The sequence below is a fragment of the Pogona vitticeps genome, chromosome 1 (genome assembly GCF_051106095.1).
Source record: "Pogona vitticeps strain Pit_001003342236 chromosome 1, PviZW2.1, whole genome shotgun sequence".
NCBI lineage: Eukaryota > Metazoa > Chordata > Lepidosauria > Squamata > Agamidae > Pogona > Pogona vitticeps.
In genome coordinates, this window is record NC_135783.1 from 291,696,372 (window position 1) to 291,711,074 (window position 14,703).

General features: G+C 38.2%; 1 protein-coding gene across 3 annotated transcripts in view; it reads right to left on the reverse strand.

Moving 5' to 3' along the window:
* AMBRA1 (autophagy and beclin 1 regulator 1) overlaps positions 1-14,703 on the reverse strand; it is a 213,486-nt gene that overhangs the window by 12,546 nt on the left and 186,237 nt on the right. For all 3 annotated transcript variants that reach the window (XM_072986012.2, XM_072986011.2, XM_072986013.2), the window contains exons 16-17: positions 4,924-5,016; positions 4,118-4,311 (exon numbers count right to left, since the gene is read on the reverse strand). In XM_072986012.2, the coding sequence (XP_072842113.1) occupies positions 4,118-4,311; positions 4,924-5,016 (287 nt within the window). The remainder of the gene's footprint in view (positions 1-4,117; positions 4,312-4,923; positions 5,017-14,703) is intronic.

Consider the following 14,703-nt stretch of genomic DNA (forward strand, 5'->3'; position numbering starts at 1 on the left):
CCTTCAACTGTTCTGTCAGTGTCTTCATACTTTATTTTGATGGTCTTACAGCTTATCAGTATTGATAAACAGAAAGTAAGAGGGACACGATCTGGCCAAAGTTAAACACTTCTGCATGTATGTCTTTGACTGAAAGAACTGATTATCATAATCACCCAATATCCTGAAAAGGACAAAAAGCTGAACCCGCAGCTACAAATACTCAACTATACCACACACTACAACAGAACACAGAGTTCTAACTCCTGTTCTCTGAAGATGCTAGCCACAGAGACTGGCGAAACATTAGGAAAGAAAACCTCCAGGACACGACCAATCAGCCTGAAAAACCTACAACAACCAACTGATCACGCACTTATACTTTTCTTACTAAAATCAGTGGCATTTAAAAATGTCTAGCTCTTGGTTGTGTTGTGCCCTATGCTGTTAATTTTTTAAAGCAGCAATAGATCTTTGAGCCTAACATTTATTCCATTCTCCTAATATTCTGCCTAAACTTACATTACTTTGATTGATGTAAGCTTCATAAGCTATAGAGTACACAAGACAGCAATTAACTGACAAAAAAGGAAACATCTGCACTAGAAGGATTCACTTTTAATAAGTTTACTCACATTATCATCTTTCCAAAACAAGGAGCAGAGCCTCTGAGGAAGACAGTCTCTGCAGGGCCCTGCAGTCAGTGTACACTTCCCAGAGTAATATGCTTTGTTGTCCTGCTGAATGCCATCAGAATACTGTACTCAGTCTCTTAATGATTTACATCGACAAAACTCTTTACAAATACTAATTAATTCACAAAACCTCCTGGGGAAATACTGAAGGGAATGTTTATTCTCACAACAAATTCAATCAGTTTCAAAGGCTCCATACTGCAGCAGTTTTGAATTCCAACCATATTATTTGACTGGCAAAGAATATTGCTTCTTTAAAACAACAACAATTGGCACCATCAGACAACCTGGGCACTGCTTCAATTCGTAAAGTTTTTCTAAGATTTCTTGACAAATCTTTGGCAAAGTCCGTGTCTTTCTAGGGAGCCTAAGAAATAAGGTTTTCCTGTGCTTTCCTGAATAATGGTTTAAGGTGGAACATGCTAAACATTCTAGATCTCAGAAGCGATCATACCATGTTTAGAAGGAACTGCTGGCATTTAAGTATTAAAATATGAGGCTTCGATACTGGTACTGACATATCATTCAATTTTTCTTTGCTACTGTTAATCTCTACTCTGAAAATAGGGTACATTTTGGGAAGGAAAATACTAGGAGTAGGAAAGGCTGGTGCCAAAACTCTTGAACGCTCGGATCTAGCACATACATTGGTCAAGTTGTTTCCAAACTTTTAGTTGCAAACCTCAGTACCTACAGTATGCTACTCTTGACAATTCCCGCAATATAACCAAGGAGCATTTGGAGATGAAAATTTGAATTTTCCGGGGTATCTCTATTTATAAACATTTCCTCTATTTTTCAATGTAAATTGTGGTACTTAATGTGGTACATGAAATTTAATACAACAGATTTCCATGTTCAGGTTTAAAGAAAATGTCACAATGCCTCAGAGGCCAAGGGTAACACAGCTCCTACCAGGGTCTGCAAGTCTGTGTGTTCCTGGCATGGAACCGGTATTATAAATGCTATTTAAGAACATGGATATGGAATCCTTTCTGTGGCTAGTTTCAGCATTAAGTTGGAGCTGGAGGCAGAACACTGGACTGAACTGACAGATTTATTTGTTCAATGCAACTGGTACACAGAGTTTAAACAAATGAAACTTTCATGCAACAGATGCAACCATTCTGTATAAAAAATACCCAACCAGTTCAAATTACTTAGCATGAATAAGAAACCTAGCATTAAATTTTTTACAGAATAAATAACTTAAACTATTCAAAAGTAATATTTATCCTTTTATTTTGGAAATCTTTTCTGCTCCTTGCTGGAGATGGGGAGGGGAATTTTTAGATTTCTTCTGAAATCTGTCTTCTTTTTGTGATGTAGACTAGATTTGGCTCCCTCTGCTCTCTCTTGCCTCCCTGGTTCCCGGTAATACCAGCTGTCATTTTGTACTATTTCTTTTCTGGCCTCTCCCACAGAAGGTTCAGTAGATAGTCAAGATGTTCTAAGAATGTATGGTTCCAACCTAACAAGCTCTGTTGCCTAAACTGAAAAGGAAAAAAAAACCCCTTCAAATAAGAATTACAAATCTTCTCCCTGACGTAATACAGCAAACTGATTCCTGAAAGACACTGCATGAATGGTCAAATAAACTGACAAATGTAACCTCAGTAAAGTGTATTTAAAAGTGAAAAATACAGTGGTGCCTCGCTTAACGGGCGCTCCGTTTAGTGATGAAATAGCTTAGCAATGACTTTTTGGAGCGTTTTTGCACTTCGTTTAGCGATGGTCCCTATGGGCGATTTTCGCTTAGCAATGGTTGGGACCATGCTTCGCATAGCGATCAAATTTTGGGTCCCCTGTTTCGCTTAACAATGGTTTAAACAGCCTCATGTTTGCTGTTTTTTAAATGTTTTTCTATTATATATAAAGTTAAAGTTTACTGTTTAAAATGTTTGAAATCATAAAGTCAAAATTGACTTTGTTCTGACTCTTTTTTAATTTGTTGTTGTATTTTCCCCCCATTGAGATGCACTGAATAGGTTTCAATGCATTTCAATTGGGGAACCGCGTTTCGCTTAGTCATGTTTCCTATGACGATTTTCGCTTAAGGACGGCAATTCGTTCCTATTGGAACGGATTATCTGGTTTTCAATGCATTTCAATGGGAAACCGCGTTTCGCTTAGCGATGAATTCGCTTAGCAGCGATTTTTTCGGAACGAATTAACATCACTAAGTGAGGCACCACTGTACAATGCCTGCCAAACTGGTAGATTTTAAGTCTCAAATATTAAACTCCGATATTTAAACAATTTCTTCACAATTTTATCTAAAATTTGTCATACAGGCTTCTTCTATACTGCTACCAGGTTAAAAAAATCTATTGAGCCATTTTCTGAGTATAAGCTAGAGAAGATTCAACCATCCTATTTCTGTTTGTATTATCAGAAATCAACTAATCTCAGCAGCCTAAAAATATTTTTGTATAATAGGTCTAGACACAGATTTTAATCTTCTTCCTAATTTTTGCTGATATCTGCATCAACTAAGACTTTCTGGTCTTCACATTTAATGCTCTGGCCGTGATCATGAGCATCTGGCACACTTCTTCATACAGTCACCTGCTAATTTATTTTGGCAGGAGTTAATTCATAAGCCAGGTAACTAGCCACTTGGTGATACTATCCTCCGCACACGTGGATATTCTGTCTCTGCCTTTCATGCATTATAGTGCAACATTAATGGTCAATGGGGGGGGGGGGAGATCCAAAAGTGGGGAAACAAAAAGCAATCAAATCTGCCGCTTACATCTTCTTGGAGAGGAATATGGGGGAAATAAACCATGATTTCACTATATCTGCACATAAACATATGTGTGCAAGCATATCCGCCCCCTTTGCATTTCTAAAGCAGGTTATCTATCTAAAATATAGCTAACAGTGGGATTCAATCAGATAAAGACATTTTTACGCACAGCAAAGCACTGAGAATGGAACATAGACGGAAGGCAACACAACATATAAAAATTGAAATGGAATTTGTGCCAGCAGCACACAGTGTTGATATACAACAAGAGGCAACAGAAACTGGAATATTAAAACAGCAGACTTGATTAATTATTTTCAGAAAATATCTTGGTGATACGAATGTTAAAAACAAAAAGTTTGCAATAGTTTGCCTAAAGCCTGGTCAAGAAAGTAGGAGGCTTTGAAAAGCATAAACACTGTGGAGGAGAGATGAACAATCAGGAAGGCTCTAAGGGCTAGCAGTTGCTCCAACCTTTAAAGCAAAGGGTCAATCCTTTCTAGACATTATTCCTGAATGGTATAAAGACTAAAAGGAACAGAAAATAAAAGTAACTAGAAGTAGAAATGTTATAAGCAGCTTCTATGTGCAGATACAGCTCCCTTGTAAGAATATCACATCAGAAGTGATAGTCTTAGTGATTCTCTTAGCCGGTATAGCAGGTGATACAATTTGACAGTTATTGTCTCACCTTCTGTAGTTCCTGAGGCAGAACCACCAGGCTCTTGAACTTCCCTCTCAGTTTGTGTCTCTGCATTCTGCAGCTGAGGAGCCAGAGTCTGAGTGCCCTGTGATGTCACAGAAGTGGTTGGGTTCCGTGGCTGCAGGCCTATGGCATTCATTAGTCCCATGTCCCTGTCTGTCCTCCATGTGGCTCTGCTGGTTCTGAAGACAGACACAAACAATACATTAACAAGCTGAAGGACAAGCAGAGAGTCATTTCATCAGACAACCCACTAGCATCTTCATAGAAATGAAGAGGTTAACTAAATACTTTCTAAATATTTTTTTTTCATTTAGTTAACCTCTTCATTTCTATCTGACTACAGTATCTAATTGGGAATAAATATATTGCCATTAATCTTACTCCCTCTGAAACTAGGATTGCTAGATCCCTGAATTGTTAAAGGTTTGAACTCTCCCATTTCTCTGCCATTACACTACCTTATTTTAATTTCCTGTTATATTTTCATATAGAGTGCACACTGTGTTCCAATAATGGGTACTGACAACGGGAAGCACTGTAACTGAGATTCATTTTCGCATTTCAACCTGCATTAATGAATTGACCAAATATTGTCACTTGTACTATACCACCTGGCGTTAGCTAAATGCTAAGGGGAGAAACGGACCCTTAACTCAGTACTCCCATCATAAAAGGAGATTAGAGGAAAACACAGTGATAGCTGTTGTTAATTCAGTACAAATATGCATACAGTACAGTATATGTTCCAACTATGACTGGTTGCCTCTACATTCATTGTCCAAGAGACTTACCCAGGCCGCTCGGTGCTCCTGCTGTTGGAATGCACAGTGAAGACGGTCTCATTCAGCTGGTCCCAGTAGTATTCAACCCCAGAGTTTAAGGCCCTGCCATATAAAAGAGATTAGGGATTTGAACTAATCTCTATGTAAGGCCTGCAAGCTGTGTTGCTTATGGTAATAATGAATATCAAAACCTGATGGGAATATTTTCAATACCTGCTGTATGATCAGACCAATCCCCACTGAAGGTAGTCAATTTCTGCACACACTGAAAATGTTTTTTAAAATGCACAATTTCTAGAAACTCTCACAGAATCTAATCTGAACTGAGGCTTTAAGATTGGAAAGGTCTGGGATCACCAAAGGAATTCTTTACTATTGCATTGAATGAGGATGGTTATGGACAATTAGTTTTGTCGACATGTTCTTAAATCTTGTACGCTCATACATCATCTTCTTAATGGCCAGAAGTTTATTGGTGTGTTCACTCAGGTCTGCATAACTTGCTGCATTAACTTGCAGCTAACTGATGAGGTACAAGGATGTGCCTTGGTCACAAGCTTCATCATACACTCCATTATGTAAATAAAATACTCTGCAGAATCTTATTAATTAGATGTAATTAACCATGGCAAGTTATGTAAATCTTATACAAATAAAATATTACAATAAGATTCCGGTCAGTGTATGTCTGGATTACAAGCTTTAGGCGACCACACAATTGTAAGACATTTTTATTGTTCCAATATGCTACTGGACTCATATTGGCTAGTCATCCAAACGTAAAACATTTGTCTATGTGTTCTTAGTACATTAGATATCTGATGTCAGATAAGATAGTGATGGGTTCACACACAACTCTGTACATACCTTTGAATTTGCTTAGGAATAAAGAAACAGGCTTAAGAGAGCTTCAGCAAATGAGATACAAGATTTTCAGCATTAGGCTACTTAATTGTCTGAGGACCTCTAAAAATCACCAGTAAATATTAATCAAATTATTAGATTTAAAGAAGGTGTATCCACTGCAATCTTACTCATATTATACAAAGCATATGTCTTGCAAACAACTGAACAACTTAAATCTCCCTGAATCTCAAAATGAGGCAGCGGAGGAGAACATAGCTCACAAACTGACAGATGGAAATGAAAAAGAAAAGAAAACAGGGGGGGGGGGGAGAGAATCATGTTGATAGCTTGCATTGCTTGTCTACAATATGGAAGATACTCTAAATCACTCCAGCTTACAGCAGTTCCAAAGTGTGGATTGGTTACATACTGAAATTTTACTCTTAAAATATTTTCACCATATTACCATAAATGTCCAGAAGTAGCAAAGAGCAATGATCACACAAGTGGCATAAATACAGAGACAGAGCAACAGCCAAACTGAGACCCCAGTAATCCACAGATATGTAAACATTTATCATGTGACCATATGCACAATGTTCTTACACCTTGTGCTTTCCATATACGAGATTAATAATGTTTGAGCCTACTTTTCACACACATAGCTTAAAATGCATATGCAGCAAAAGTGACATCTGAAGTAATCCTGAGGATACAAATTCAAGTTCAGCTATGCCAACAAAAGGCTTAATTAAAGACCAAACCCTCCTCAGACAATTTCATTTCTAATTCTGAAACATTTTATTTGCAGATAAACTGGCATATTTGTAAACTCAGTGTAGCAATCTGAAGAACAACGTGATTTGCTAGGGTAGTATGTATACATAGCCATCTTTCAGTTAAATCTGAGGTGGATGTAAATTAAGATCTCTGTTTATGAGAATTCTTGCAGAGTAAAATAATAATTAGAAACCTATATAGAAAAATAATAATTAGAAAATTATTTTGGCGAGATAACTTCATTTCCCCCCTTACATTTTAAGTGTTGGGTTATAGCATTCAATGCCTACCGTTCCTCTTTTGCAAATATAATTTTGACAGCAATGAAGTTCCAAACTCCAGTCACTATCTGGGTTCTTATCTTTCACACTACTATCAAAGCTCATATTTTCTAATGAAAAGGAAACAAAAGCTCTTGGCAGAGGGATATGAGCAAAGGACAAGATCTAAGCCTAGGGCCTGAAGAATCAGTAGAAGCTGAGAAACCAATAGCAAGGAATAACAAGAAGCCAGGAATAACCATTCCTGGCCTTGTCTCCCTTTGCCGTCACAACCAAAAGATAACTGGGATCACTGATGAGTGATCTAAAACATTGTTGTTCTTATTTAGTCGTTAAGTCGTGTCCAATTCTTTCATGACCCCATGGACCAGAGCACGCCAGGCTCTCCTGTCTTCCACTGCCTCCCAGAGTTTGGTCAAATTCATGTTGGTAGCTTTGATGACATCTAAAACATAATCTAAAAATGATCTAAAACATAATTACTGTAAAAGAATGTTGAGAGTGTTTCCCTGTCTCTTTTTCCATAGATATTACATATGAACATCTAATGCCTGGGTGATCTGGTGATCCTTTGGAGGGAAATGGGTTCTTCTACAATAGTATGTAGGGAAAGATGTACCAGTGAGTTAAGGAGAAGAGCAAGGAAACATTTTGCATCAATTCTCTCTTCTGGCCATTGCCTCAACTGGAAGATTTCTGACTATTTTTCCCACTTGTCCTTGGGCCTACTAGTGCTGTTGCTGAATGGCAGGGTTGTCCCATCCAACACTGAATCTGTTGTTATCAGGAGTATAAAACAAGTATTTTATTTCAGACACACATGGTGGCTTAATCACAGGGCAAGGCCTACAGAAATTAAAATGGATGTATTCCGGGCCCTTCATGAACTATACATTTAACCTTCCTAGAAACAAAAAAAGAGATCACCAGAGTAAAAAACAAATCCCAAGTAAAATGACCATGCTGACATGAGTCAACAAAACAGATAAGCAGTCTATTCTGAAAGAAGCTAGAGGTATCACTGGTGTGCATTTGCTAGAGAAAGGATACTAAATAAAATTGGCACTGAAGACAGTTCAAAGTATACAAGATTCATACTACAAATCTGAAAGTTTCTGTTTTTAAACATCCTCTGCAGAGAAGAGCCTTCCATTTGCCCTTCCCATGAATTCCATTCTCTAAGAAAAACACATGAATAGCAATGCCAGGAGAGGAAAAGGACGTCAAGACTGCAGCTTTGGTATTTGTTTTGGGAAAGCTGCCAATTCCGTTTGGATAATTGGCTCAATGGTAACTGACTCAACAAACATGTCTAACAAAACAAACAGGATTACAGAATGGACTCTGTTCAAACTCATGCTGTTTTTGAAAAGGCCAACAAAATAGATCTGGAGGTATAGGTGACAGGTGACATCTTACAATCTTAATAGCAGCATACTGAATTTGTTACCAAAGAAGCATTTCTGTACTGGGCTGAAAGTAGCAACAAAGTACAGTGGTGCCTCACTTAACGAGTGCCTCGCTCAACGATGAATTCGCATGACGATGGCCTTTGCTGGAAATTTTGCCGCCTCACCTAACGATGTTTCCTATGGGGGATTTTCACATAACGATGTTTGGGACCTTGCTTCACTTAACAATGACAGTTTTAGGTCCCCTGTTTCGCTTAACTTTTTTTTGACAGCCCTGTTTTCGCTATTTTAAAAATATTCTAAAATGTTTAAAAATGTTTAAAATGCTTGGAATCGTTAGTGCACCTAATAAAACCTTCGTTAAAGTAATTTGGCTTCATTCTGAGTCTTTTTGAATTTTTGGTGATTTTTTTTCACCATCGAAATGTATTGAATAGGCTCCTATTGGAACGGATTAACCGGTTTTCAATGCATTCCTATGGGAAATGGTGTTTCGCTTAACGATGTTTTCACATAACGATGTTTTTAATGGAACCAATTAACATCATTATGCGAGGCACCACTGTATTAGAACAGAAAATCAAACCCTCTCAAGGGTTTTGAGAAATGTTCTACTCTGAGAGAACATCAGGCAATAAGAATGTTTTACTATGTAACCTCTTAAAATTTGGTAAGATTTCGGGATATAAAGCTAAATTTGCAAAAACAAAAATTCTAAGCTTAAATGTCTACAGAATGCCAAAAATAAAAAGTCAAATGTATAATTAATGACCAATAAAATTGTAAAATATCTTGAATTTGGCCATCTATACATTGAAATGATATCCTAATATTTGTATTTACGCAATAAAGACTGTTGTTAAAAATAACTATTTAAAAATAACTTTGATGAATGTTTATTTATAATATACTATATACTGTTATGAAGTTACAGTGGTAAAACACCAAGATTTGGCACGTTAAGTTTGAAAATTAATTTGATAGTGTTAAATGTTAAAAATCAGAAGGTTAATTTTGCACTTTTAATTTTTTAAAAAATTAACCCAGTGGCCCAAACAGTCTTGTCTAATTACACTGGGTTAACACAAACAACATATATTTTAGAGGCAAATTGCCTTAAGAAACAACCATAAACATTTTTGTTGCATACTGAGTTGTGCGACTCATGTGTAAATATAATTTCTATTGTGATTTTTTAACTGTGGCAATTTAGCTTCCAAAGTAGCATCTGTGAATTTTGGCCATTGATTTAACAATATTAATTCATTAATTAAACAGCTTGTTCTAAAATAAACAGTGGAATTTGCACATCCCCTCACTATTGACTCATTGGCACATTTGCCATTGTTCCCTGTGGAAGTATTCTTTTTGTTGTTTTAAAATTGTTATTCTCAATCTGGTACTTTTTCTAAAAAGACCAGGAATCTAATTTAATAATTTATCATCTAATATGCCCCAAAGCTTGGGAAAGACTGTTTGTCCTACAGTACAGGGTCTTTTAGAAGTCAGAAAATTCCTTTTAGAGTCTGAAGTCATTTGAAGCTAAATCAGGCTCTGACCTGGAATGGAAGAGAAGTTGAGATGCTTTGCATAGTCCTCTCCTACATTTTGAATTCACAATCTAATAATTACCAAAGATGTAATTAAGAGTTTAGTATTCACAGGCCTCATGCTGATCCCAAGAAATATGAAATAAGGGTCATTTCCTTTTACTAGACCACCTCTGTTGGTAAAAGAGCACACAAGCTTTGAGCCTGTCCAAAGGGTACACTCTCACTCTTTACACATTACAGTGGTGCCTCGCTTAATGATTACCTCATTAAACGATGAAACCACTTTATGATGAAGTTTTTGCGATCGCTATTGCGATCACAAAACAATGTTCTTATGGGGAAAAATCGCTTAACGACGATCGATTCCCTGCTTCGGGAACCGATTTTTTTCACTAGATGGTGATTTTAAAACAGCTGATCAGCGACTCTAAAATGGCCGCCCGCTGTGCAAAATGGCTCCCGGCTGTGCTTTAGGATGGATTCCTTGCTTTACAGGCACCGGAAAATGGCCGCCCTATGTAGGATCTTTGATGGACGCTGAGGTATTTAGCCCATTGGAACGCATTGAACCGGTTTTCGTTGCATTTCAATGGGCTTTTAAATTTCGCTTGACGAGGATTTCGCTTAACAGTGATTTCAATGGAACCGATTATCCTCGTCAAGCGAGGCAGCACTGTACTTATTTGAGGGGTTTTTCTTGGGGCTGCAGAGAATTAATATTCTTTCATTTTGGAGCTGGAAAAGAGCCACTTTATTATTTCAATTAAGGCATCTGTCTGCTCTGCTGAGCAGGTTTCTGCATGAGGGATATACAGAACACAGAGGCTTCTAGTTTTTTAGGAAGCTTGCAAATATCAATTTCTAAAAAATGGATAAACCATGACAAAAAGGGAGAATCAACTACTTAAGGTGATAACAGTCTTAGTCTACCATTGCTAAATATGTTTCGATCCCTTGGAATAATTTAAGTTCTTCAGGTTCTGTTAGAGCAGGGGTCCCCAATCTTGGGCCTCCAGACATTCTTGGACTACAACTCCCAGAAGCCTTCACCACCACCTGCGCTGGCCAGGATTTCCAGGACTTGAAGTCCAAGAACACCTGGGGACCCAAGGTTGGGGACCACTGTGTTAGAGCACAATGTGAATTAAAATCCTTAAGTAGCCTGAACTGTACTAAAGTTTTACAATAGTTCTATGTATACAAGTCTCAGAGTACTTTAAAGTTCAATGCATTCTTTAAACCTAGGTGTAGCATTTAATCTATTTTAAGTCCCAAACCTAGTCAGGCAACTATTAATACTTGCAAGATGAAATCCTGTTGCTTTGCATAGTAAGTCACACTAGAGTGTCAGTGGGTATTTGGTGAGTTAGCACCTTCATATGTTCCATTGATTCAGATGGCCCTACTCTAGTTGAGACTTACTAAAGTAAGCTGCAACTAAATGCAACCTATTCGAGTTAACGGAAAATATGGAGAAGTTGACTCACCAAATCCTCACCAATTCAATGTGCCTAATGTAGTGCAAATTACTATGCTAAGCAACTGGGGTTTAGCTATAATTAAATAAATGTTACAAAACTTCAAAAGATTTTAAAGCAAATTGGTTTGTATAGGAGTAAATTTATTCCTGGACTGCACACTGGGCGTTATGTTATCAATCTACGTATACAAAAACTAACCCCCAAATCATTAGCATGCTCATATTTAAGAGTTAATTATATAAAGATATACCAAGTAAGTAAAGTATTTTAATTCTGTACATTTACAGGTTGCACCTTCTCTCCACCACAATGGGAAAACAGGACGACAAAGAACAAGTATATATCTCAACAAGAGACAGAGGAAAATTCATTTGTGGTAACACCACGACCATGTGGTAACATTAAATCTACTCATCCTTATCCGTAATAGAAAGAGGAAGATACCCTGAAGCCTTCATACTGAAACCTAGACAGAGATAGTAAGGGCATCAGTTCCATTTTTCTAAAGCTCATCTTTGGTTGAGCAATCCCATCTGTTCATTTTGACTCAAGGAACAACCTGTGCTACCATCTACCCAAATTGCTCTTGTCATTCAGTCTCTACTAATCTTTTCAGCAAACAGAGAACTACCATGTTCCTCTTGCATCTTCTTCTTTCTTTCTTGTTGGTGATGACAGAGAACTAAAAAGGCTTTCTTCTGTTTCCCATCAATTTCTGTTGTTCTGCCCTGGCTTCTGATTCTCATCAGATGTCACAATGACACTAAGTTGGCAAGTGCTCTATTTAACTTTCAAATCCACCAAGAATCCTGGTGGGGTGGGAGAGCACATGTGTTAAAACAAAGCTACATTAAAGTCATGTTAACAGGTGTCTTGTCCTCTCAGTCCTCAGAGGATAGTAAGAGTCTCAAGCAGTCACAAACCCTGAGCGCAAAGAGGACAGGGGCACAGATGTCCCTGTTGTCATGCCATTGAAATTCACCTCATCTCTCAATCTATGTAACATTTGTAAGAATGCAACAAGGTATGGTATGCATGAATTTGGGTATGGTGCCATTAATATGCTGCTGATACCCAGTTATCCTTCTCTTGTTAATAATATCAGGTTTCAGCAAGGAACTGGAGGTCCTGAACCAGTTTCCTTACATATATAAGCGACTAGATACTGCCAAACAATCAACCAAAAGAAGAAAGCTCTGTTGATCACTGCAGAAGATAATTTACAGTTATGGAGTTAGCTCATTTTGGATGGAGTGGTATTTTGCCTTTAAGACAGTGGTCCCCAACCTTTTTAATGCCAGGGACCGGTTTTGTTGACGACCATTCTTCCAAGGACCGGGGGGGGGGGGGCTGCCACCGCTGGCGTCCATGAATGGGGGGCCGTCCATGCGTGGGAGTACTTGTTATGCAGTAGTATGTTATGCCATCATTTAAAGTGCCTCTGAGGAATCCCAAATAAAGATCAGCTATGCTAGGAGGTCTTTCCTGACATTTTCTTAGTCATATCCTACAGCAGGAGCCATGGTCCACAGAGAGCTTTGAAAGCATCAGGGGGATCTCATTGTTAAAAAGGTATCAGTCAGGAGAAGGGTACAAAAGAATTTCCAAGGCATTAGATATACCATGGAATACAGTGAAGACAGTGTCATCATCAAGTGGAGAAAATATGGCACAACAGTGACATTACCAAGAACTGGACATCCCTGCAAAATTGATGAAAAAACTAGAAGAAAATTGGTCAGGGAGGCTGCCAAGAGGCCTATAGCAACATTAAAGGAGCTGCAGAAATATCTGGCAAGTACTGGCTGTGTGGTACATGTGACAACAATCGCCCGTATTCTTCATAAGTCTGGACTATGGGGTAGACTGGCAAGAGAGAAGCCTTTTCTTACGAAGAAAAACATCCAAGCCTGGCTAAATTTTGCAAAAATACATCTGAAGTCTCCCAAAAGCATGTGGGGAAAAAGTGTTATGGTCTGATGAAACCAAGGTTGAACTTTTCGGCCCTAATTCCAAAAAATATGTTTGGTGCAAAAACAACATTGCACATCACCAAAAGAACACCATACCCAAAGTGAAGCATGATGGTGGCAGCATCATGCTTTGGGGCTGTTTTTCTTCAGCTGGACCTTAATCAAGGTAGAGGAAATTACGAACAGTTCCTAATACCAGTATTGGCAGTATTGGCACAAAGCTTTCAGGCTTCTGCTAGAAAGCTGAACATGAGGAGGAACTTCATCTTTCAGCATGACAACCACCCAAAGCGTACATCCAAATCAACAAAGGAATGGCTTCACCAGAAGAAGATTAATGTTTTGGAATGGCCCAGCCAGAGCCCAGACCTGAATATCCATGGGGTGATCTGAAAAGGGCTGTGCACAGGAGACGCCCTTGCAATCTGACAGATTTGGAGCGTTTTGGCAAAGAAGAGTGGGTAAATATTGCCAAATCAAGATGCGCCATACTGATAGACTCAAACCCAAAAGGCTTAGTGCTGTAATAGAATCAAAAGCTGCTTCAACAAAGTATTAGTTTAAGGTTTGTACACATATGCAACCATATTATTTCAGTTTTTTATTTTTACTTCCCTCCACCTAAAAGATTTCAGTTTGTTGTTTAACTGGTTGTACAGTTCATAGGTCTCATTAAAGGTGAAAAAAGTTCTGAAATGATTTATCTTTGTCTCATTTTTTACATCACAGACACTTGACATTTTAACAGGGGTGTGTAAATTTATTATATCCACTGTAGCTCTTAATTTAAAAATCAGCACAGCAGCACATTGTGCCACATAAGCTCAGGAATGTTAAGTAAAATATGTCAATGGCTTAAATTATGTTGCACAGCAATGCAAAACTATAACATTTAGACACAAATTGCCTTCATTAAGAAATCTCCATAGATGTTATCTGCAAGCAGCAGATGTCTACAGAAAGTTCCTCATTTTGGGTAATTTGTGTCTAAAACTTATGCCTTTTGTGTAACTGCACAAGATTTCAGCCAATGGTCAGAATCCTACTAGTATGTGGGCAAGGTCTGCATAACTTGCCACAGCTAACTGCAGCTAATTGACAAGATGCTCAGATGAGTCTTGATCATGGCCCTGTTCATGCTCTGAATTATACAACCAACCCTGAGACCCACCCTGGCACCTCCTCAACTAGCCACAATTAGCTCTGGCAAGTTACACAAAACATACAGTCCAATGGGATTCTGGCCAATAGTTCCTGTTCTCCTGGTTCCAGATTAAGGGTCCTCTTTGCGGCCTTCACAGGGCAATCAATGACAAGAGCCCCAGAGATGTCCCATATACGAAACAGGGCACTTAGAAACCCCTTCCCAAGTGCAGGTGAACATGAACAGGATGGGAAGTGAGGTACAGATGAAGAAGAGGTTAGTAATGATCCAGAGCATCATGTGTTTAATTAGGATAGTG